This window comes from Bombus fervidus, chromosome 8 (assembly GCF_041682495.2).
Source record: "Bombus fervidus isolate BK054 chromosome 8, iyBomFerv1, whole genome shotgun sequence".
Classification (NCBI taxonomy): Eukaryota; Metazoa; Arthropoda; class Insecta; order Hymenoptera; family Apidae; genus Bombus; species Bombus fervidus.
Genome location: NC_091524.1, coordinates 15,249,961 through 15,275,523, shown reverse-complemented (window position 1 = coordinate 15,275,523; position 25,563 = coordinate 15,249,961). Strand labels below are relative to the sequence as shown.

At 38.4% G+C, this 25,563-nt stretch overlaps 1 protein-coding gene and 1 long non-coding RNA gene across 3 annotated transcripts; one reads left to right on the top strand and one right to left on the bottom strand.

The window, feature by feature from the left end:
* The first annotated feature begins 1,133 nt into the window (after positions 1 to 1,133).
* On the top strand, positions 1,134 to 25,246 carry Shakb (Innexin family member shaking B). Of its 2 annotated transcripts, XM_072008292.1 has the most exons (6): positions 9,345 to 9,863; positions 9,907 to 10,439; positions 12,118 to 12,337; positions 19,182 to 19,471; positions 20,758 to 21,011; positions 24,300 to 25,246. In XM_072008292.1, the coding sequence occupies exons 2-5, from the start codon at positions 10,041 to 10,043 to the stop codon at positions 21,004 to 21,006; spliced, it is 1,158 nt and encodes a 385-aa protein (XP_071864393.1). In that variant the 5' UTR covers positions 9,345 to 9,863; positions 9,907 to 10,040; the 3' UTR covers positions 21,007 to 21,011; positions 24,300 to 25,246. The 2 variants fall into 2 exon arrangements, with proteins under 2 accessions (XP_071864394.1, XP_071864393.1); XM_072008293.1 differs by lacking the exons at positions 9,345 to 9,863; positions 9,907 to 10,439 and adding an exon at positions 1,134 to 2,033.
* Positions 8,027 to 13,861, bottom strand: LOC139989746 (uncharacterized). Its single transcript, XR_011800400.1, has 3 exons — positions 13,780 to 13,861; positions 8,462 to 8,562; positions 8,027 to 8,375 (listed from the first exon to the last, which is right to left on the bottom strand). It is a non-coding gene; the product is annotated as an uncharacterized lncRNA (long non-coding RNA).
* Positions 25,247 to 25,563: the final 317 nt, after the last annotated feature.

Here is a 25,563-nt window from a genome sequence, read left to right as displayed (position 1 = left end):
GCGCGTTCAAAAGAACTTGTTGTATCCACGCTGGCTTATATCAAAATTAATAGGTATTTAACGATTCAGAAGAAACGATGTAAATATAAGCTTGTATTGTATTATATGTACAAGTTATTTACCACCATTTTCATCGCCATCGGTTTAAGTAACGCCAATTGTATGAAAGTAAATTTTTCAAGTTTAACAAATAACTTTATTACCGTTCTATTTAAAGGAAAAGAAATTGAAGCTGTTATTGAATCGAATCGAATGGTTTTCAGCTCCTAATTATTTTCAGTTATAACAGAGAATGGGATGTTACTTGGAAAAGATATTCTTTTTCTACAAAGCATATATTTATTCGTACGTGCAAGAACAATTAAATACCAAAGCAGCGAAACATACAATTACATCGTAACATAAAATTTGTATTTTTCCAATAGAATGGTGAAACCAGTAGATTTTAAATCACAAAAGTATCTTTTTAATTGAATCGTTGTAAATTACCAGTATCGACTGAAGCGAATTAACTTACTTCGCAGTGATCAACGCTTAAACAAATTTCTAAAATGACCGTCGAATAATGATCAGATTCTAAATCCGAAATCCAGTGAAGTTTCTTTATTTCTACGTGGACATGACTTATTAAAGAAATGATTGACGGTGTACAACGAATGTGCTCTCATAGTGATAATCAAAGGTTATGGTGTAAAATACGCGATGTCAATTGCCCTTAAAAAATGGATATTTTTGTGCATCATGGCTTAATGCGCGTGACAACTATTTTCCTATATACGACTTGAACGATCAACGAAAACTACAATATAACGAAGAGTTAAATTTATTTTTCAATCAGAAAGCAACTGCCTGTTCGATTTTAAATCCTTCGTTCGGAAAAAAGGACATTGAAGGATAAAAATCAACCACCTTGAAAACTTTTCACCAACACAAGAGTTGTTTCGAATATGTCAGATACATGAATATGTTACGTCAGTTGCGCGAATGAATTGTTCCTCCCTTCTTAAAAAGGTATGCTTATTTTCAAAAGGAACAACTTGGAAGCAGTAATTCTTCCAAATACATTATACAAACGTGTTAAATATACATATACGTATATATAGATATGTGCGCGTGTGTGTGTATTATATAATAGAATATTCGCGTAGATGTCTAACTTGTCAAGCGTTTAATCGAAGGAATAATGCTTATAAATGGAGGAATAGGAAACTTTGCTAAATGCTATGAGCATAAGAAGCGTGCAGAAAAGGAAATTAGCGACGGACGGCAGAGGATCCGATTTGCTCGAAGGATCCTACTTCGTGCGGCGATTTCTTTCGAAGGGAGCGCGAGTGAATTCTCATTTTTTGCCCAAGGCTAGAGAAATACCTAAATCTGTTGGGATTAAATCGACTTCAAACGATTCCACGAGCTAAACGATCCGAAGAAACGAATCTCCGAAAGATCTTTAAACCTGCAGCTCTGTGCGTCTTTGCGTCTTGAAGGGAGACCTAACTTCAAATAGACTGGCAAAGTTGCATCTTCCCTTCCGCTGGTTAAGGAAGGTGGAAGACAGAGCAAAGCGATCGAAAGATGAATGCCGAGGTACGACGTTAGCGATCTAATGACCGCCGTCTGACGAAAAAGAAAGAAAAAGGGAGGAAACTTTCGCGTTTCTTCGGTCATTCAAAATGCTGGACATATTTCGAGGTCTGAAGAGCCTTATTAAGATCTCTCACGTACATATTGACACAGCTGTGTTCCGATTGCATTACAGTTTAACCGTGATCCTGCTGATTTCGTTTTCGTTGATCGTCACCACGAGACAATACGTTGGTAATCCGATTGATTGTATTCATAGTAAGGATCTACCGGAAGACGTGTTGAATACGTATTGTTGGATTCATAGTACGTATACGATTACCGCGGCTTATAGGAAACGAGAGGGTTTCGAAGTACCGTTTCCTGGCGTAGATAACTCAAAGTCGCATCCGGAGACGGAAAGGAAGGAGTACAGGTACTATCAGTGGGTCTGCTTCATGCTGTTTCTGCAGGTAATCGATCACAATTTCTTTTCTTCTCAATCTTCTTCCTCCTCCCTAGAATCGTAGACAATCTTCTTTTCATTTTCTATCTATTCTCTCCTATCTTATATTTTTTTTTACCATTAATATCTTTCGCTTTCGCTTTCTTTTCGACAATAACGTAAAAGAGATACTGGCCGAAAATGTATGCAACGGAGAAGCGTCCAGTTTCGTTCTTCGACGCTCTTCGACGATAATATTACCAGTCCTGTACCCATCTCTATATTCCTACGTTATATCTAGCTCTAACCATTCTGCCACGTGGTATAACATTCTGCTAGATGCTTGCTAGTACCCAGTCGGTAATTAGTCGAGTTTAAACGTACTAAAAGTATATTAAAAACATTTCATTTTACGTTTCCTTCTTATTCTTTCGTAAGAATAATCTCCTCGGCCGGCTCCTATGCAACAATCAAACTTGGACATTACCGGAATTGTTTCGAACGAACAAATAATTATCGTAGATAAATTATAACTTCATTTTAGTCAATTATCTTCTCCGTATAATGATTCTTAACAAATCACTGCCTCTCTATTTGCTAGAATAATTATCTCCTGCTTGTTTATATTAAAAATTGTACTCAAGCAAATACCTCGACTAATTGTGAGTGCGGGCGTGAAGTTTTCTACGGATACAGCCAGTCATAGTCGACCCGGCCCGATTGGTCCTACTAATTTACCAAAGAGCGATAGTCTTCTTGATCCAATGTTTGAAAAAACACACGATCGTACGATAAACGTTGAAAGTAGATTTCACGGGCGGTACAGTTCACATGCGATATAAATATTATTGCTAATACTATAACATGAGACAAAGTTTTATCCGAATAAGTTATTTCGACTAAATTTCTATACAAGTAAATACTTTCATGCATAATTTATCCGGAACGTTTAAATCCTTAATCGATTGGATATTCCTGCACAATTGGCGAATAATATATTTCTTTATTTATCATTTGTTCGAAAAGTTTTATTCAATTTCGATAAGAACGAATTGAATAGTTTGAAATAGCAATAATTAAAATAATTTGATTAAAATAGCAAGTAAAGATAATAAAGTAGTTCTTGAAGGTGAAATTGAAAACGTCCGAAAGATTTTTGGAAACTAGTTTGGAATTAATTCGTTTGAGACGTAAAAGACAGTGAAAAGGAATCGTATTCGCAAAGATTCGACAATGGGAAAAGCCGGATAACGAGCGAACTGGTTGCGGCAACGGTCGTGGAATTTACCCGCTACTTACAGAAGCTTATATTTAGTTCATTGCCAAGAAAGAAACCCTAAGCATATTAACTCGTTAAACCCCTAACCGTTGCTTCGTCACCGAGGGTCGCCGCTGTCGCGTGAGTCGCCTTGGCGTTCGGTCAAAGACGCTCCTCCACCCTCACCTTAAACGATCAGCCGATGTCTTCAACTAGAACATGTTCTTCGACGGAATTAAATTGTCTCTCCGTTGATTCGGTATCGATCGATAGAACGGCTGACCAGCCACGCGTCGATTTCCTCCATGAATGATTCCTAATGCTACAGTTGTCGAATCTGCTATAATAAATATAAAATTAAAGATGTTCGTGTAAAAATTTATCTGTCTCGTATGTTATCGCAGCAAAACGAAGTAAGAACACGTAGACTTATTACCCGTGAAACGTGTTTTCGAGATTTATTATACAATTGTATATTTTTTCAAACATCAGAGATCAGGAAGATTATTGCAGTTTAATCGATAGTAGGAATCGAATTTATGTTACAATAAATTGCAATAAAATGTTCGAAACTGTCGGACATAAAGTTAATTTTCCAACTGAATGAAATTTATATGCATATAAGAAGGAGATTAAACGATTGCTCAAATTATTTAACAAGACGAAAGTGTGAATATCGATCTTTCAAGATGTAGAAGCTGTAGAAAAGCCAACGATCCCCTGGATTTCAATGATTTTTGAATATGTTGCGAAACTCAACAATTTTCAACAATCTTTTCCTGTACATGTACGCGTGGTGGACTCGCTTAGTTTCCGAGATATTCGTGAAAAACTTGCGGTACCGGCAAACTGAATTCCGCGTACGGCTGACTGTGCGCATCTGGGGTAGAGCGTATGCGTTAGTGTCGGTTGTCTGCCGCCGCTTATCTTCTGCTTACATGCAAACGAGAGTCGGCCGAGCTGAAAGGTCCCGCGCACAACCTACCTATGCGAAACAAAGTAAGAAATTATGTCTGTTATGAATCAATTAAAAGCGAATATCATCAATGCGTTGAGTTTTGGGCCGGATTTTTAGAATGTTTTTAATTTGTCTCGCGACAGCGCTTATTATTTTTATAATTGATCCGTTGTTATTCCATGCAAGCGTTGGCGGCCGGATTGAGAAATCTAACCGAAACCTAAACCCGATATATTAATGATATTCGCTTTTAATTTTAATCGAGTTAATAAAAGCTACAACTTTGCAGACTTTTGCAGACTTTCGCAGCCTCGCATACGTACGTTGTGCACGAGGCCTTTCAGTTCGGCCGACCCTCGTTTATAAACAGAAGATAAGCGGCTGTCGGTAACCAACACTCACGCATACGCTATCACAGACGCACAATCGTACGCGGAATTCAGTTTGCCGGCACCGCAAGTTTTTCGCGAATATCTCTGAAACTAAGCGACTCCGTCATTTATTTATACAAATTATTCGAAATATCGATTTCTGCGATATGTACAAAACTTATCGAAATCGGCGAGTATTCAACTTTTCTACGGTTTTACCGTCTTTCAGAAATCTTTAACTACAAAAAACGGTACTTGTTCTATCACATATGTAATTTCGAAACTTTGCAATGTCAGTGTTTCCAGATATTTTATTCTTTTAATTGCTAAAGATATGCAAACAGAGAGAGAGAGAGAGAGAGAGAGAGAGAGAGAGAGAGAAAGTTTCTTTTCGTTCAGACAAAAACATGATTATACTGGATAGGTCTTAATTCGTGACAGGATTTTGTCGGAATTTCTACCAATGCGAACAATAGCATTTCCCTACGTTTACGGTTACTGCTTATTTTTTCGTAAAAATAATTTTGAAAATTTCCGAAACATACACGCAGCAGGTCAATAGTTTGCGTATTTATTCTCTTTTCCCTTTTTTACGTAGCACCGTTCTTCTTGAGGCAGAAGAGATCTCGCATATTCGTAGTTCTGTTATTATAACGTTCCGCTTCTCTGATTCCCGCTTTCTTTCTTATTTGGCCCGGCAAAGTTCTCTGGTGGAGTCTCGGCAGACTCTCGCCTACGTTGTCCAGGAGCCATGGCACAAAAGGGTAGACGCCGGTAGAACCGATAAGAGGTGTAGGGTGGTTTCCACAATCCTGGTAATGGCCTCCGTGCGGACGATGTGCCAGGGTTCGTAAGGTGCTAAGGTCTGGGGCGCACGTGAGCTTACGATACGTCGACCGCTACTGAGAGCGCAGCAGATCCCCTGCCGGAACATTGGAAGTCTCCTTGCTACACATTGCCCGAAAAAATATAACCCATACGTCACTGTGATTTGTAACCTAAAAATAGCGACATAACATACGCATCGTAGACCCTATCCTAACAGTTTGCTTTAAGTTCGCGAATTGTTTGTTGTACGAAAGATTGTTTTAGGCAGACGTCGTGTGTTTCAAAATGAATTCGATTAAAGCTATGGCTTTACTAATCTGTTTTCCAGATGTTATCCTACGCGATACATTTAGTAAATTGTTGCGAGGCGAGTTTATGCGAAAAATCGCTAATACGAACCTATGAAAAATATTCAGACGGTAATGTGACAACAAATTTACGATCACTTTATTTGCGTTTGCTGTGATTAAAAAATGTTCATTTCTAATCATATATATACATTATCGTGTATAATTACATTTTCTAATGTTTTAAAGTGCGATATCTTCTGAAATAATTGCCCAAGACCCAAATCATAAACAGAGAGGATACGATAAGATCTTCGTTCTATTTACGCAGCACTCTACACTTTGATTAAAACGTTGCTAAATTTCCTTCTAGAATCACGCGTTTTGCAAATTTTCCATCACATAACCAAGATAACCGTTGATTGTTGATTGTCCGGGTTTTTATCATCGTATCACTTTCATAACTTATTTCTTTACGAGTGTACAGAAACGTACGTTAATTAAAAAAAAACTCTCGATACGTGGGGAAGCTGGACGGTCCACCGCGATCGACCAGCGTAACAACACGATCCAATGTCAGGTATCGCAAATAAAGACAATGTATGCTCTTACGTACTGATTCAACGATCAAACTTTTTTTACTTTTGACGTTTTTTCTTTCTTTAAATTAAACTTTTTACCAACGTATTTGTGAGATCTTTCTGATTAAAACGACACCAAACACGCTATAATTTACAAATCGTATTTACAAATTTGTATGTATTTAATTATATATGTTAATAATACAATACAATCTATAAATGTTAATTACGATTGATAAATAATTTTTATTTAATTAATTGAATGTGCTCGCAAATTATATCGCGTTTGGTGTTGTTTTAATCGGAAAAATATAAGAAACGCATTGATAAGAACGTTTGATTTCTGAATGTTAAACTGAACGACTAAAGGAGAATATTATCGATGTGTTGGGTTTTGGTTTCGGTTAGATTTTACAATCCGGCCGCCGCGAGGCAACGTTTTCGTCCAATAACAACGAATTAATTGTACGAATAACGAGCGAATAAATAATTGATATTATTTTACGAAACAGAACAATTGTTATAATTTAGTGGAAGCATCGCCGTGAGACGGCTGAATTAAAGAAACTTTAGACTCGTCCAAACTCGATACATCGATGATATTTATATTGAAATAAATTTCAATCGTGATAGCGTTTAAACTCGTCGACCATCGTTTATAAAGAGAAGATAAGCAATACCAAGAAAATAAGGCAACCAATACCGACGCATAGACTACCACAGACGCAGAATTGATTGTAGCGGTAACGGCAGTTTTTCGCGAATATTTCGGAAACTAAGCGACTTCGGTGCTTATATGTTTAGGAAAATGTTGTTCGAGATACCGATTTCCACGACCTGGCCAAAAATCATCAAAATCGGCAAAATCGGAATCTAGCCAACCCTTCTATATATACACTTTTGGCCAAACTTTTAATTTTTATTTAATTAATTTCACTGATAAACTGATAAACGCAATTTCAATGGTAAACGAAAATCATTAATATTGTATTTCACGAAACGAGACGTAACGAAAAAGGTAAAGGAATGAAATTGGATTTATAAATTAACGTATTATACCATTCTTTTCGAATCGGAGATTCGATTGAAATCCTTTTTCAATTTGACATGTTAGGATCAACGACGAAAAACTCGTGCTATTAATTTTTCTATTCAAAATGCGCTTAGATAGTAAGTAGGCAAAATTGATAGTTAATATTAAAGTCGTAGGATTTGCAGGAGACCTGCAATGTTGATCTTGTCTTGATATTGGATCAAGGTCGTTCAGCTGTAACACAGTTCAGCTTTGCTTTTTTCAAATCTGCGCATACTCATCATTTTCGATCGTATGGCAAAAATCCAATACATATGTGGCGTTCTTATCGATTTTTCGATTCAACCTTCCGTCGTTCAGACCTGTGTATCCGATTTGGAGATTAAACTTCGCACCGCGGATTGTCTAACGGCGGCGAGGTAATAAGGTAATAAGGTGATAAAGCGATAAGGTGATAAGAGGTGAATACAGCGGGTTAGGTCTGTTCGAACCGTACGAGGTAGTTGTTATTTTGTACAGAAGCGTCCGCTTCAGCGGTCCAGTCTAAATGACTGGATCGGCAAAATTTGGAGGATTCGAACAAGGGAATGGAAAAGAACGAGCTATTATTATTATTATATTATATTATTAAGAGTTGGCCTGATACATTATCGAGATAAATTTTCAAACTTAATTGAAAGAACACGAAGAAAGGATTATTCCTTTGATATTCGGTTGATAAATTTTCCAATTTTTGTTCAATTTTCTCGATAACGAAATCTTATAAGAAGTTCCAATTATGAAAGTAAATGGCCAAGACAACGACGACGATTGAAACGTTGTAAAGAACAACGGTATGTGCAACTTCATTGACAAGACAAGAGGAAGATAATTAGAGGATCATACAAGTTATGTGTTTAGTATCGAGGCCAAGGGATGCCTCTCAAGTTCGGCCAGTCTTCTAACGGCTTGCTTCCGCGCACCACGTGTGTCTGTCACCGTGTCCGAATACTCGTTCCGTCCTCTCGTTGTTCTGGTTTTTCCATTTTTATCCATTTTTATCCGCCCATTTATCCTGGAAATATACAGTTATTTCGGAGAAGAAAGAAAAAAGAAGAAGAAGAAGAAAAAAAGAAAAAAAAGGAAACAGCACCCACTTACCAGATCACGCGTGCCAAACAAGTTGGAATTAACTGTGGAAGAACGTGGTTAGTAGCTCGTTATAGAAACGCGCGTCAAACATGAGAGAACGTGGAGAAGATCTGTAAATTGAAGAAAAAATGAAAATATTCGAAGAAATTGTCGACTTGGCAACTCCTTCTAGCAGTAATCTCAAAGAAGTTTGCGGAAAGTATCGCAACTGTACGAAAAAATTGGTAGCAGAAAGTGGGAAATGAAATATTTTTCAGAAAGGAGGATGAAAATGAGGAAAATTGAAAGAATGGCAGTTTAAGAGGCAGAAAGGTAGAAACTCGGCGAAATACGTATACTGTGAAGAAAAAATTGAGTTGTGAAAAATTGAGTTGTGAAAAATTGAGTTGGTCAGAGTCTTCTGTGGTTAATCACGATGAAGAAACCGATACGGGCCGACGGTGACGAACGTTATTTCTTTACGCGTTTGCTGTTTCCTGTGAAAGATTTGAAGGATTACGTAACGATACAGGCAACCTGCGGTAAAAATCGTACACATTCTGTGAATATTTAGATGAAATTGATAGAAATTTGGAACGTTTTTGGGAAAACTGTTTCGAATATTTCTCCGCGTTAGATCAAAAACGTTTAACGTAAAGAATATTCTGATCAAATATTCACGGTATATCATTTAGAAATATTCTATATCTTTTTCTTTCGAACATTTATCGATATTAAATCGGCAGAATTATATTTCAAGGCAAATTTCTTACAACAACGCGTGTTATCGTTTTTATTTAACGTTCTCCATTCGGAAAATGTATCTTTCAATTTGAATTTTATGACTTCTCTAATCGTCAGCTTCTATTCTTAGATTTTATTAAATCGGCGAAAAGTTCGATTACAGTAATTCGATTACTGTTAATTACAAGTCTAACATGCTTGCAGTTAATTTCAAATTCAACAGTTTTGCATTAATGAGTAATAATCGTGTTTAATCGCCTTCAAGTTATAACCTTCGACTAAAAATTTCAACGTCTATAACTATGTTAACTTGGATAATCCATAAACGATCGATCGCGACCTCGACAATTTTTCGTTTCGATAATTCCTCGCTTAATAATTGTCGGGCTTCGAATTTGAAGAATTCGCCAACCGATGATCGTACGATTTTTAATTTCTCTCAAAAATTTCCCTACCAATAGTTACTTGACTTGAAGAAGAATTCCTTGACCGATAATTATTGGATTTTCAATATCAACAATTTACCGACTGATAACTGCTTGAATTTCAAGTTGAAAGACTTCCAAGCCTATAATTATTATTTGGCTTTCGAGTTCACGAATTTTCCAAATGATAATTATTTCACTGGCGATTCGATTCGACAACAAAAATCCCCCAATTGCAAATAAGAAGATCGCCGATTAAAAACGTTGTTCGAAATAAAAGAAAAACCGATCTTCACCTTTGATAAGTTTCTTCGAAACGACCGAAAGCTCGAATTACAAAGACGGATCTGCAAAACGGGGAAGAGAACGATCATCTTCTCGACGAGGAGGAGGATTCTGTAGTCGTCTCGAAATTGATTCGTCGTTCAGGACGTAGAAAGATGCCTCTGATGTTGAAGATGGTGGATGTATTCGGCTCCTTGAGGTCTCTGTTTAAAATACAACGGATCTCCGAGGACACTATGATATTTCGACTGCACTATCGCGCAACGGTGGCGCTTTTGCTTGGTGGGTGTGTAACGCTGGCGTGCAAAAGTATTTCCGGTTCGCCAATCCACTGTGAGGCCTCAGGTTCCGTGGATAAAATTGTTTTGGAAACATTTTGCTGGCTACATACCACGTATAGTATGGTGCACGCGTTTAATAAGAGTTTGGGACAGGCGGTGCCTTATCCTGGTGTTTCGAACAGCAAAGGAGATGGAATGCACGGACACGCGTCGCATCCCTTGGTCAAACAGCACAAGTATTATCAATGGGTCATCTTCTTTCTATTGTTGCAAGTATGAAAACGTCGTTCTATCGCTGTAGTAGATGATATTTGCGAATAGCGATTGGAACGATAATTCCGTGGAATGTCCATTTTTCCCAAAGTTTGATTATCCAAACGATATCGGACGATAAAATAGACTAGTTACTCGAAACGGACTTGCATATATCATTCTCGATAATTCCTTATTAGACGTAAAAGTTAAAGACGTAAAAGCGAAGAAATTATCGAAAGAATTAAAGAAGAACGACGGGAACAGTCGATAGATGGTATGAACTTGAAAAAAGGAAATTGTAATTTTTCAATTCAGCAAGATCAGGGAAACGAGTTAAAAGACGAAAATCGTTCCTACGATACACGCGTATGCGTGTCGTTACTTTTGAAATTAAAAAATCCCCTGTTTTGTTATACGAATAACGTCGGTATCTTTTGAAACGAACGTAGTAAAACGACACGTTTCCTCCTGCAAACAGCTTTCAGTACTTTTTGTTAGCTCTAATACGTTTCTCTTAACGTGTAAAGATTCGTCCGATTTCTGTCGACACATTCTTTTCTCTTTATCTCCGATCGTTTCCGAGTTAGTGCTTTGGATGGTCGCTTCATTCCCTTAAACTCGAGTTACCGCAATTAAAAGAAGATACGTATCTACTACAAATTTTAATCGTAAAGTTAAATTACTAAATATAAAAATTTATAAAAAATTTATGATAAAATATTTCAATGTAAACTACCGACTGTCAATCCAATTTCCAATACGTATACGCTCGGTTCTATCTTTACGCAGATCTTTTTACGTGATTTTCATTTAAATTTCTTGGGAAAAAAACGTGCAATTTACGTGTCATTTGATTCAGCACGCACATTTTCCTTGAATCTGCACTCTAACTTTGGCTTGTGCTTTTTCTAGAATTCAATTATCGGCCGTTGTCTGTCTTTCTTTTTCTTTCTCTTTTCCATTCTCTGTTTCATTCGTTCGACAAACCCTATTTCGGTATACCGGATTATGCGGAATTCTTTCAAATTTTCTCTTCGGTACAGGTCTTTTCTCTCGCAATTCGTATCTGAATTTATTATTGTATTATTTGATCTGGTAAAAGTAAAGTTTTTAACACATACACACACGTTATTTATAATATATTATTACAAGATATGTATTGTACTTTTAATCATAAAGGTACCTGTAATATGAATATTTTTTATTATCCCTGATAATATAAAATATGATTATCTACGATATAATAATGTGTCGACACGTCGACGAAACACATCAACGCGTCATTACGAAAATATTACTACAACGACTACTATAAATATCGCTGTACTTTTTTAATCCTGCTCTTGTTCAAATATAAAGGTAACTGCGCGTATTTGACTTAGAGAGTTTGCTGTGGTTTGAAAATAACGTATTATCTTTTTGTCCCGAATTCTCATGTTTCAAAGCGATCTTACAACTTTTAAATATCACAAACAGCATCGTGTATATGTATATTTTACTCAAATTATTTATTCTTTATCGACTTGTTCGGTGTAGCAAGTACGGTTATTCCGCGGTTTGTCCATCTTACGAAAATAGCGTACGTTCATTTTAATCAACCCTGTAACGTGTAACGTGTAACGTGTAACGTGTAACGTGTAATACACCCATTGAACATCGTAATAGCGTTAAAATGTTGGACGATTCTTTTTTTCAGGCGATCCTGTTCTACACGCCTCGATGGCTATGGAAAGGATGGGAGGGTGGCAAGATTCATGCTTTAATGATGGATCTTGATATCGGTCTTTGTTCCGAGGTCGAAAAGAAGCAGAAGAAGAAAATGTTGCTCGACTATCTGTGGGAGAATCTTCGATTTCACAATTGGTGGGCATACAGGTACTACCTCTGCGAACTTCTTGCCCTGCTGAATGTGGTCGGTGAGTTGCACGTTGGTTCTTCTTCTTCATCGTTTCGATACGTGATAAATTATATTGGTCGTTACGCGCAATAGGGGACTTGATACCTACCGATCTTCATCTTCTTTCTACGTATTGTGCAGTAACCGACTTTTTTACGTAGCTCAAACTAAACTTATTGACGTGTATACGATGAGTGAGTATGCGCGGCTGTGTACGTTTGTGAAATGAATGGGGCGGGGGACTATGTACATACATGTATAAATATTAGAAATTAATACAATCAGCTTTAGTGCGAAATAATTTTCGACGAATCGATCGACGCACGCGCGCGCGCGTGCACACACGCACAAGACAAGAAATAAACGAAAATAGAAAAGATGAAAAGAAACGCATCAGAGAGAAAGCAGAGAGAAATAATGTGCGGTATAGAATTAAATATAACGTAATTACATACATTCTACGATGAAAAACATAATCTAAAGTCTAAACAATGCGTAATTCTCTACATAGAGATTTCTCGAAACAATAAACAGAATTATCCTGTTACAATCCTATAACAATCCTGTTTGTAAATAATGTATCGTTTGTTTTTTAACTAGTTTTAATATTTGATTAATGGGATAGCATAAACACGTACAGGAAACATTCGATAATAAAGAATGAATATAAGAAGATGATAAAGAACTGTACAATCCTCATCCCTATAAGGCGTAAGGGGTTTTTGAGATGAGAGTGGGGGGGGGGGGGAGGAGAAGGAGATTCCCCTGACGCACCGGAAAGCAGGACGGCCCGTTGCGATCCAGCAATGTAACACGATCCAAGAATGTGGGATATCGTTGAGACAATGTATCTAGCTACATATTCAAAGGCAAAACTGTTTTATTTTTAACCTTTTTTCCAAATTAAACATTTACCAACGTATCTTTCTGATGGAAACGATATAACACGAACACGATACAAACATATTAATCGGAAAAATTGCCGATTCTTGTGTAATTATAGAATGTTTCGCGTATTTAAATGTCACGTAGTTTAATGAACCGTGCGATCTTTTCAAAGAGTTTTTAAAGGAGAATACAAATAAATAAGGTGTGATAATCGAGGAGATGAGATTTGGCTATTTATAATATTAAATATGAAAGAAAGCTCGTTTATGCGTCCATGCGCTTTCCGTCGTCAGAGATATATCGTATTAAAGGTGTAAGTAACTGAGAATACGGTAACTTAATAGTGAAAATATTTCTGAAATTAATGAAAGATCGAGTGATGTTTAAGAGCAGTACGCGTAACGATACAGGCAATAGTTCGAGTAATTGAATACAAGCGTAATGCAGGCAACGAGGTCGTTGATCTTACCAATTTGGTAAATGAAGTAAAACTCGATGCAAAGAAACAAGAAGAAAGAAAAATTAACACGAGTACTCGTACGATTGGAGGATACATACACGTATCGGACTTACGTGTGTCTCCGTTTCTCTTTCTTCGTCAACCTCTTCCTTTGCCACCTGTCGCAGACTATTCAGATCATCTCCTTAAATGGCTGAAACGATTAAGAATTTTTGTGCTAAGAAACTTTAGTATGGTACGACCAAATCAAAATTTATATATAATATAATAAATAGGGGGAATGCGTAGGAAATTAATCCTTTTAATCTATAATGTGTACAGTGACTGGCTACAAAATGTATTTACACACTGTTACGTCGCGAGACTCGATACGGATCGTGTTTCTAACCGTCTCTCGCGGCCCTCCAGCGTCATATACGAATCGTCTCATCTTCCCGACGGAACGTACAATGTATCGACGAGCGCATGGTTGCCGTCCGGCCGCGAGTTCCAGAAACGTCGATTCGATCCGTTCTTTAATTTCACAAAGAAGTCGGCATACGCGATCATCGGCGCGAACGGTGGCGTGATCCCCGAGCGCGGTGGGGGTCGTCTCCCCGAGAGGACAAGAAATTTATGCTAGGGCAGTTAGTCTTTCTTCAGAAATCATATCGCATACATCTTAAGCCCTGACGAACAAAGTCGTTTAGAATATCGAAAAATATCAAAAGTCTAGTTCTCGGTGCTCTATCCATCAAATCGATCGATCTTCGGATTAATCAATTATTGTACTTTCCGACACGACGAAGTCAAACGCTATCTGTCGAAGCAACAAGTATCGTAGGCTGGTTAAATAAATAGATATAGATTATATAACTGTAGATTCCAGTTATATTCAAAACCAAACACCCCTATTATCCTATAAGAAATAAGGGGATCGTCCTGCTCGTGGTGTCTATTCGTTTGATCGTAACGGGAATTTACAACTCCCGTTGACGCGCTTCGACGCTATCCCGTCTCCCTGCGACTGGACGAAAATACACACATCATTGTATTCGTTATAACATTTACATATCGATTACGCAAGGGTAATTTATCCAATTTAACCACCTCAAATAACTTTTAAATTATGGGTCCGATGAAAAATTGTTACGTACAAAAAGGTGCGTGCTATTAGAAAGGGCAAAAGGCGATGTATCGGCATTTCTTCTATACATCTTGTATAGAGAGATTTCAAAACTTTCAACGTCAACTTTGTTTACTTTAAATAGAATCGTATATTTTTTATGTTACATGTTGGAAAGAATATTAGTTTGCAGGTAAAAAAAAAGAAAGACCCTATTACGATCTTAAACCTAACGGCGGAGGAGATATTGTGCACCGTTTATCGAAAAGTTACCTCGGTATCGGTGTTAAAAACGAATAGTAGCGTCAGAAGATGATTCTAACGATCTTTGTCATTCCTCCTGTCTTTCCTTATCCCTATACACACGTATGCATACGTATATGCATGCATATACATGCAATTTTCTCAAAACTCCACGCTGTTTTCTAGTACTAGTATTTCGAGTACGGTATATTTATTTCGTAAGTTCGTTTCTTTTCGTCACGTGAAAGTTTTCCAAGAATATGTGCCCAAGCACCGTTTCATCTTCAGCGTACCATGCGTCTCTTTGACGAGCGAATAAACTCTAGTTTTCGCCTTCTTTAGTTATTTTTAAGTTGGCAAATCGTTTAACATCTGCTTCGTCCGTAAATAGCGCGGAAAAGGTAAGAATTTCGCTAGAGAGTCATCCATTTGTAGCTAATTAAACAATTCGAATTTCCAATTTCGAGGGACAGCTTTTTTGTTAACTTTTTTGAAAGTTACGTAAAAAGAGAAATATTCGGCCGATCGGATAGGTGAACCGAGATTCCAGCTCGGATTTGTATCGCTTGCTAGGCGAATACTTTCCAACTTTTCTTTTTCTTTTCTTCTTTCTTCACTTTCCCCCTTCCCCCCCCCCCCCCTCCCCCATTTTTTGTGTCTATTAGCACTTGCAATGAAAACGGTCGTAAACGGCCAACAAGCATAAACGTAGATAAATTTGCGATAACTCTGAATTAACAACTTTTTCAAACGTAATAAGTAATAATCAAATCGATAGAAGCGGAATAGCCAAAGTGTCGATAATTTTCAACGTACGCGCAACGGCAAAGCACGAGATATGTTTGATAGAAAGGAAAGAAAACGAAAAAGAGAAAGAAAAAGGAAACGAAGAGAAGAAACAAAACGATCACGGATGGAGAAATTGAGGACATTAAACGGATAATTTAAAGGGAATCGTAGTTCTTGAAAAAAGAAAAAACCACATAATTGAAGGATTTCGATTGTTAAACGTTCTGTTTAGAAATAATTATATCCATATAAGCGATGGAAAATGTGTTTCGCTGCCGATGAGATAAATTCTATTTCGATTATATACGTATGTTAGCGATAAAACATCGTCTCAAGGAGATTATGGCAGATGACATTAGGTAAATGGGTATTTAGCCTTAGCGTGATTTATGATTTATGAGTGGATCGTGGACTCGATAAGCACCCCGGCAGAATACTTGAACGAACGTTTGCAAAATGGATATGCAACGACTCCGAGTCGTTGACCTACGATGCGTCGATGATGTACGATCGTTTAAAAGATTCGTGAGATAGCTCACCCCGATGGCGAGCGATCCGACGAGACGTCGTCACATTGCCAAAGAATACGGGCATTGTCCGAAGGAGATCTGACCATGGAGCGGGCAACGAGGCATCGACGTCTTTCGGTATCTTCGGGTAAGCGGCCCGTGCGTACGCGGCGCTTACCCCAGAACCTCGAAAGAGCGAAGAAAGAGTATAAAACGATTATCGGCGGTTATACGAGAGAAATTGCGTTTTGGTTGCTGATAATGGCGTAAACTATCGTTTGCCATTCGATCATCCAAGACACGTAAAGAGAAAGGCGATCTGTATAAAACTCGAGGAAACGTATGTTTGTTAAACTGAAACTTGATTTCTAACCGCAATTATAAACAGAAAAATCAACAAATATAATTTTCTATCGAAGGACAAATATTTTGGAAATTCGCACTGTTGCCACTTGTCATCGACGTAGCGAATAACTTTTGTTCGAGTTTGACGTTAGTGGTTGGTAATTTGAAGGAAAAGTTTGGTTTCGTAGCGATAAGACATAAACTTGAAAGCCAAACACCTAACCCAAACATAGATAGCTACTATGCGCGAAATACGATTTCTCTCATCGATACTGCTTATCGACTAGCGAAATTTCCCACATCGATAACGATTATCGGGAATGAACAAGATTTTTTCGGCCGGATATAATTATTATTTATTACGAAGAACATTTTGATCGAAAAGATAATTGCTATTCTATGACTTTTTCCATTTTGGTTGTAACAGTTATGGGCGGCCCTGTAAAAGGTAAAAATATAAAGAAACGATACAAAAGGGAAAAATATAAGACGAGGAATACACAACTATTGATAGAAAAGGAGAGACGTAAAGGACTGTTGCGTACTAAATAATACAGATACTATTGATTATTTACGATATTTACAATATGTTACAGTCGTGTTAGTTGTACAGTATTAATTATGTTGTACATAATAATAAAGCGTGTGACGATATTGACGCGGTCATTCTTACCTTCTTTCAGAAGCGTGCCCGACGATACGGATCTATCCAGCAGTAGCTGGATTCCATGTTGTTATTCAGATTGTTATCTCAGCTTCATCCTTTATCGGTTCGGATCGTATAAATTATACAGAAATTTACAGAAATTTACAGAAATTACCGAAAATATATTATAGATAATTATAGAATTATGAAAATATATGCTTATCGTTAATTATAGATTGGTATGTACGAAAGATGTGATAAATAATCGGGATGTTTTGTTCGTTTTTCGTTCGCAAGGAAACAAGATTATGACGGTATATAAAGAATTCCGGAGGAAGGTAGCCAGTTTTTCTTTCTGTATGCAAAGTCGTCAAACAAACAAACAAGCATCGACGATATATTCGTTGATAATAGTAGTTAATAATAATGAGATATATTCGTTCATGACCGTGCAATACAGACGATGGTACAGTGAAACGTGGACTTTGTGGAACAGACGTAGGAGAAGTCGGATCTTGCGCGCAACTATGCGTTCGTTCGTGTTTCCTCCGGTATTGTGTACTGTGTTGTTCGTTCGCGTTTGTTCGCGAAATGTCGTCCGTCCTAGCGGCGTAAAGAAGAACCGGTGAATGAACGAACGATTCACGATGAAATTTGGCAACGATACAACAGACCACGTATACCACGCTTAAACGACCGATACGCGCGTGTAATTGTCCGTCGCTTTTCTTCAACGGTCACTTTGTTCCTGGCACACTGTTGTCGACGTTTTCTAACAATCGGGGTACTCGCGTAGTTCGAATTGACAAAATCGCCGCCCGGCCTTACATTTCAAGAATTTAAGTTACGATCGCGGTATTCCGAAGTAGCAGGTGGTTGTTTCATTTTTTGGAAATCTGACGAAGAAAATCACCGAGCTGTTCTATTCCGCGTGTAATCGACTGTAACTTTTATTAACTCGATATACGGTACTCGGAGTATGAATACGGTGACTGAGAAAAATATTTGCACGTTTATCGTGGAAAACTTTGACGGACGATGCTGTTGGTCGGGTGTCTAATTTTGCAACGCTCGATAAGCTGGCCAAGGCTTGATAGACCCGAGCTGATAAGCCACAGATATAGGAAAAAACGGATTTTTAAAAGAATCGCAAAATTTTATGCCTCTACATAACACTCGCGATCGTCGTGATCGTCGTGATCGGTTGCTACCGTTGACACGAAAAGATTCCGTCGACGCTTTCCAATAAAACGATACAGATTCTTGTTATATTGGAAACATTTAAATATATTCGAGTAACGATGAAAGCGAGAAGGCCAGCGAAAACGCTGAAAAGTATTTTCCTTACGTTTTTCAAATTATTCAACGAGACAAACGCCTTGGAGAAAGTCTGCTGTGACAAGCGATAGAGTAGACGTTTCTCTGTTTTGTTTTATAGCAGAAAAAATAAAACAGTTTGGTAAAACACGCGACAGCGGGCGATGGTATGCTCGATATCGACGGTTACCTCGGCTGCTGCCGCTCGACGTAACGGAACCGCTAAACGCGTGCCGCTGTTACTCGCCGCCACTATTGAATATCGTACTTCGCATACGGCACATACGGTACACTGGCACGACGTCCGTACCCGTATATCTTCTAATAAATCGTTTTCTTATCACGCGCGATACATCTTATTCTCGTAGTACAAAGTTTTCCGAGTCGTACGAAATTTATTGTATTTGGGTATAATTAATCGATATTGGTAGCGTAAACGCTACGATAAATACGCTAAATATCGCGTGGCAATACTTTTTCTAGCCAGCGTAATGCCAATTCGAATTATTTAGAGCGAATCCATGGCGATAGAAATTATACGAAGCGTTTGAATTTGAGCAGGTCAGATGTTCCTGATGAACCGGTTCTTCGACGGTGCGTTCCTGACGTTCGGTATCGACGTGCTCAGGTTCCTCGAGTCGGATCAGGAGGACCGGATCGATCCGATGATTTACGTGTTCCCTAGAATGACCAAGTGCACCTTCTACAAATACGGCGTAAGCGGAGAGGTGGAGAGGCACGATGCCGTTTGCATACTGCCCTTGAACGTCGTCAACGAGAAGATCTACGTGTTTCTCTGGTTCTGGTTCCTCTTTCTCGGCATGCTGAGCTTCGTCACGATTTTATACAGGGTAAGCGACTCTTTTCCGTTTCATCTACGGCACAGGCTCCTATATCGAGAGTAATAGGAAGGCAAAAATAGTTGGATAACCAAATAATCATCTTCCTCGTATTAAATTTCATTCGTTCGAACGAAGATCAAAGAAATTGTTAGTTTGTTTCGATCAACTGTACAAATTTTCGACGCGAGAAACGAGAAACGTACAGCCCCGTCGTCATTTTCATTTTCTGTTTACGCTCTAACACGATATAACGATAGCAGATATTGTACTCGGATAACAGATCGTTCGGATAATAGAACGTTCGGATTATGTGTACGTTAAATTCAGTGAAAAGGAAGATAATTTATTTATCGATGGGAAAAACTGTAACGAAACTTGCAACATTCCACGTTTTGATTTCAATCGATATCATCGAACTCGTTCGACGGATTCTCCGACTGAATAAATATCCAGCCAAACGAATACCGGCTGACCGATTTGAAAAGTGGAGGACTAGTCCCGAGACGATGATCCGTCGTCCGTGAGAAAAACATACGGAATGTACGGACCGAAAAAACTCGTGGTTCCAGCGTCGCGAGCAACGATTCTTCAAAGCAATTCCCCACCTTCTCCATACGATTCTAAACGGTCTGCGAAACGATGAGAGAAATGCCTCGTTCCGAAGATGGGGCGCGATCGAGAGTTCGGCAACGACCCGGCCAAAGTTGCGGAATACGCATGCCGATAGGCTGGTCATCTGGCGCAACCAAGGACCCCCATCGGCATGCTCGTAGATGACGCTGACGCGCTCGCACGCTACCACCGTGCGTGCGAATTGCGAGCGGACCGCGTCGATCTCGGTGGGAAACGGGTGAGCGATACCATATCTGGCTCAACCATTAGACAATGGTCGTGGAAATTGATTCTCGATTTGATAAACTCTCGATTTGTTAAATTGGTAGACAAATTTCATTATTATTTAATTTATTTTTACAACACGTAAACTGTATCACGCTGTATTAGATATGAATTCTATCTAGGTTTTCAAGCTACGTTACTCGATTACACATACTCCATATCGATCAATATCTTACTACGTAAAATTTATATGGCAACGATCTTTTAATCTTTATCCAAAGTTTACATTTGTTCGGCATTTTTCCAACTATTATTTCTCTAGTTTCTGTTACCACTACATCGTGTACTACTAATTATGTTTCGCAGCATTTTTACGTTGCTGCTTGAGAAGCTCTCTATTACTTTACGTTACTTTGGTTACCTTCGACATTCTCAATTTCTTCTCGTACCTGTTTCAGATCGTAATTATATTTTCGCCAAGAACGAGAGTATACCTTCTACGACTACGGTTTCGTTTGGTCAGGAGAGAAGCCGTGGAAACGATAGTTCGGCGGAGCAAAGTCGGTGATTGGTTTCTTCTCTATATGCTCGGCGAGAATTTGGACACGGTGATATACCGGGATGTGATGCACGAGCTGGCGAATAAACTCGCCTCGAGACATCATCACAGTGTGCCCGGGATCAAAGGGGAACTACAGGAGGCCTGATCCAAGTGAGTTTATACAATAGTATCTTTTGTCGTGCCGTTAAAATCAAATTTTCCGTTTATATTGTTCCAGGATAATACGTTGTCCTTTTATTACATCTGAAAACGAAAGGTTTACGTTTGTAGATGCCAGTTACGTCTCGGGGGGTTTCGGCAAATTCTATTCGAAATAAAATAGCAACAACGAACAACGGAAAATAATCGTTCGAAATAATATATATTGTATTATAATGACAGATATTTCATTGAAACTTGTTAGAAGTACTTGATTACGTTTGAGAAATAACGCGGAAGGAACAGTTTTATTTCGTGTCGAGTCGTTTCGACGTCATTTTCGCTTCAAATAATTACACGCGAATAGAATTTATAGAATTTATATCGACGAAACATCATTTTCGTATTATTCGTGTATTATTATATTATATTTTGTTATGTTTTACAACAACTAGGAAATTTTGCATCACGATACTCGGGGAAAGAATGTGAAGAGTCAGTAATTTGACGTGAAAACCTATTCTTAAGGTTGATTATAGCGTAGCAGCAAGTACGGGAAAGTAATAGACAGAATAAATAGAAATAGTCAAAATGACCGTTATGTAAAACGAATGATATTTACGACACGATCGTTGTTAATGCGTTTGCGAAAGGAATTTATTTAGGTTACTAACGTTTCGGCTTACTAAGAAACTAGGTTAACGCAAAATCACTTACGCTTTGCTCGAGGTGTATAGTCACTGGACCGAGTTGTACGCTTATGCGCTTATGCCACAGATTCCGGGCTATTGTCCTCTTATTGTACTCGCGTGTTCCGTACAGGCCTGAGACTTGTTCGAAGGGTGCGCAACTCGCGACAGGAGGCTCGAAAATTCACCACCCGATCGACAAGTTAATCGCAAGTTGATCAATCTCGCTACTCCTAAACCGACTTCTAGGATCGTCCCCTTTGTCGAAACCTTCCACACTTGGCTCGCAACATCGTTGCAGCGCATCGACGATGGCGCGCTCGCTGCACCTTGACGCTAAGATAAAGATATATGAAAACCAAGCGATTATCAAAATTACATACGAGATACGTTTGTTAGCGCGCAAAGACTGGCATCAAAATTTTAGTTTCGTTAAAGCCACGCTTGCTTGTTGATTCAACGCGTATATAGTCGTTTGAACGTTCGATTTTTGCGTTTTTTAGAACGCGCGAAAAACATCGAATCCTCCAACGAGATTCGTTTACCATGCGACAGTTTCGAAGGTAGTTTTCGATTTGCCATCGCATCGTGCAAAGTTGATATTCATCGTTTCAAAATTTTGACATGTTTAGACATGGAAGAATCTATAAACTGTAAATATTAACTTCCTATCGGTTTAACAAACATCGATTTAGCCATCGATTTAACTCGTTAAAATTTGGTTTAGTTGCGCAGCCGACAAATGATTATCAGTTTGAATTAAATAATAGGGTTAAATTCACCGCTGTTTGCGACCGTGTTCCAGATGCACGCGTATAGGCAGGATTCGATGTCCAGTAACGACAGCTTTTTCAGTTTTTTTCGGTTTTTCACGAATATCTCGGAACTAGGACCGAGCGGTGGTCACGTGCGTGAGAGAAAGTTGTTCGGAATCGTGACAACGTCGCGATGACGAAGGAAAACTTGTAAATAATCGGCAAACGAAATATCGAAAGTGGAAACGCGTATCCGTTCGTGCCTTCGCGTACACGCGCGAACCTTCATAGAAATTGCACGAAGCGCTCTTCTTGCAAACTTGAATTGTGTACAGGGATGTGCGGATACCCGAAATCAGAGGATTGCCGTCGTGCTTCGAGTATTCGAGTGTACAGTATCGGCGTACACACCTATCCAAGTATACGTATCAGGATCCCGAAACTACGTATTCAGTCACGGTCATGTACAAGCGGATCGGTAATATAATATTACCTTGTTACAACCTTAAGGCATTAATAGAGATAATATAAGGTTGTATAAATAATACACTTGTATCGAAAGACGGACAAATAGTAACAAACGTAACTCGTAGTGATCTTGACCTATTAGGCATAGCGATAGATCTCTTGCCCTAGGGGAGATAGATGTATCGCGGTTAATGTTAACGTTTGACAAAAAGAAAGCGATAACGTGGCATTTTCCTTTATTTCCTTTTATTTCCACCGATCGTTACATCTTTTTACGTTGTCTTTCACGCTTGGAACAAGAACGCTTGGAACAAGACGCTTGGAACAAAACGCTTGAAAGAATTCGAACAAGATAATAGCGCGTTAACGCGATATCGATCTTCGATAGATTAAACTTTCCATAAACGCGTACACAGCGATAAATGCTTAAATAATTAAGTCGCCGTATATAAATTCTGTCCTAGTTGCTCGATGGTTTTACATAAAGCCTTTGAATATGTGACGTCATACGGCCACTTGTAGCTGATACTGTCAATACGAACCTGCTGGCATAAATTAGGGACCAGGGGGCATAAATTTGTCGGCAACAAGCTTTAGACATTAACACACGTCCTCCTATTTTCGGCCGTTTAACAGCCACGCACGCGAGAGGGCTGCGTTCTGTTGAGTTTTAGTTCGAAATAACAGCATCATCTTGAAAGCAACGCGTGTGAAACATCAAGTGTAAAAGGAAAGAATACAGATGGTATATTTGTCCATCGACGCAGCAGGCCAATCGATATTGCAGCCTTCTTGCTTTGCGTGTACATAGTATAGACGTTATATACTGCCGTTCAAAACTTATCCTGACTTTTGTATGAAAGATTTCTCACACGCGCGCGCGCACAAGCTGTTTTTCCTGCTCTCGAATCCATCTATCGATAAGCTGTTTTCGAAAATTAACCGAGAACCTATGACATAGGATACGGATAACAATTTCAGAATGTAAATGGATCTGGCAGGGTTTTTAACTCGCAGAGTGTACTCTTTAAAAGAGAGAGGGTGGTCACTCGGATGACTTGGTACCGTCTCGTTAGTTTGATCGGCAGCCCTATGATAAAGGGATAATAGACAGATAGATAGGCCATATTCGTTCATTCGGCGATGCGGTTCGCGGTTGCCTCGGCCAGCACCTGGACATTCTTAAGCCGCACATCCGACCGCAACAATACGTATTCAAGAGTACCGCGACGACGCAACCAACAATGCGTATCTTTCTATATCGCATTTTTTCCCTATCTGCTATAGGAACGGAGCTATAGTCTGTCCCACTACTACTTACTAGACTGATCCCGCATTTTCTTAATATTATCCTGTATGTATATTCTACAGTTGTATCGTTCTTGCAGGTTGCCTCGGAGAGCCACGGAAACCAGCGCGATTCTCAAGGCAACGAGAAACTACTTTTCACCGGAAAAGTGCTCTACCTACTTCTGTTTTCCAGAGATCCACGGACGAGCGATCGAATCAAACGGATCGCTTTATATTCGTTATTCGAATCGTATGTTTTTCCTTCCTTGTACCTTAGCGCCGGTTCGAGGATCGTTGGCGAATTATTTTTATGGATGTTGTTCCAACGAGAGCAATCTCTCTATCGATCGTGCTCGCGTAAAAGACAAATTGCCAACAACGTGCCTTACGACGACTTTCCATCGATTTTCAAAGCATTTGCGCTACGCGTCGTTCGAATTTCATTAATTTAAGAAGTGAAAGCGCGGTGAAAAAAAAAATCGTATTACAAATATACGTATATATGAAGATTTAACAAAATAAAAAAATATATATGGATTTGACGGATAGATTGTCAAAAATTTCAAATTGAAGGTGGACCATTTTCTAATTGGCGAATTAGTGAAAACCGATGGATTAATTTCTTCTAAAAGGATAAGAGCGTAAGAGAAAAACGAAAATGGTTCTTCTATCAGTGAAATTTAAAGTATTGTGAAAATGAAAATGAAAATGAAAATACAGGTATGTATTTATTCCCGTCGCCTAAAGTGTTCTACCTCGTACAGTCGCGTTGAAAGGCTGTAACTCTGCCATTTTTTCGTAAAATATGCGTTATTAGGCTGTTGCAGGTGAAATGGCCAAAATATTTAGCATTTTATTGAAAGTAAAATATTTATCGATCGAAACGTTTGAACTCGATACGTTTTCGCTATTCGCTATCTCGGATCAAGATTCAAGTATGTCGTTACGACATAATGGGACAATATCGGCAGTCCCTGTATAACACAAAGATTAATCTATTTATATTTATATATATATATTTGAAGTAAACTATTACAATATTAAATATTTTGTTGATAGTATAGAAATATATAAAACCTTTCCCCTTTCTTAACCTCTTAACGTTCGCAATTTCTCCCGATACAACAAAAAGATTTTTTAAAATTCTTCTTTGCTCGCACGTCAAATCTGTTTTCTTTACGCTCTGATGTTATATTTCTGGGTTTTACCCGATCGTAGAATCAAAACCGCGATTCAAATGATTTTTCTTCGTCCGTCGATATATACAGTACAACTGTTACTTTTAAAACTACTTGAAAATATATTTGCACGTTCGATTCGTTTTAGCACTCGTATTTCTATATTCATACATAATCATCTTTA

Coding starts and splice junctions, on each gene's coding strand:
- Shakb (XM_072008292.1), top strand. CDS start 10,041: ATGCCTCTGATGTTGAAGATGGTGGATGTATTCGGCTCCTTGAGGTCT. Junction 10,440..12,117: donor TCTTCTTTCTATTGTTGCAA/GTATGAAAACGT, acceptor TCTTTTTTTCAG/GCGATCCTGTTCTACACGCC. Junction 12,338..19,181: donor TGCCCTGCTGAATGTGGTCG/GTGAGTTGCACG, acceptor GAATTTGAGCAG/GTCAGATGTTCCTGATGAAC.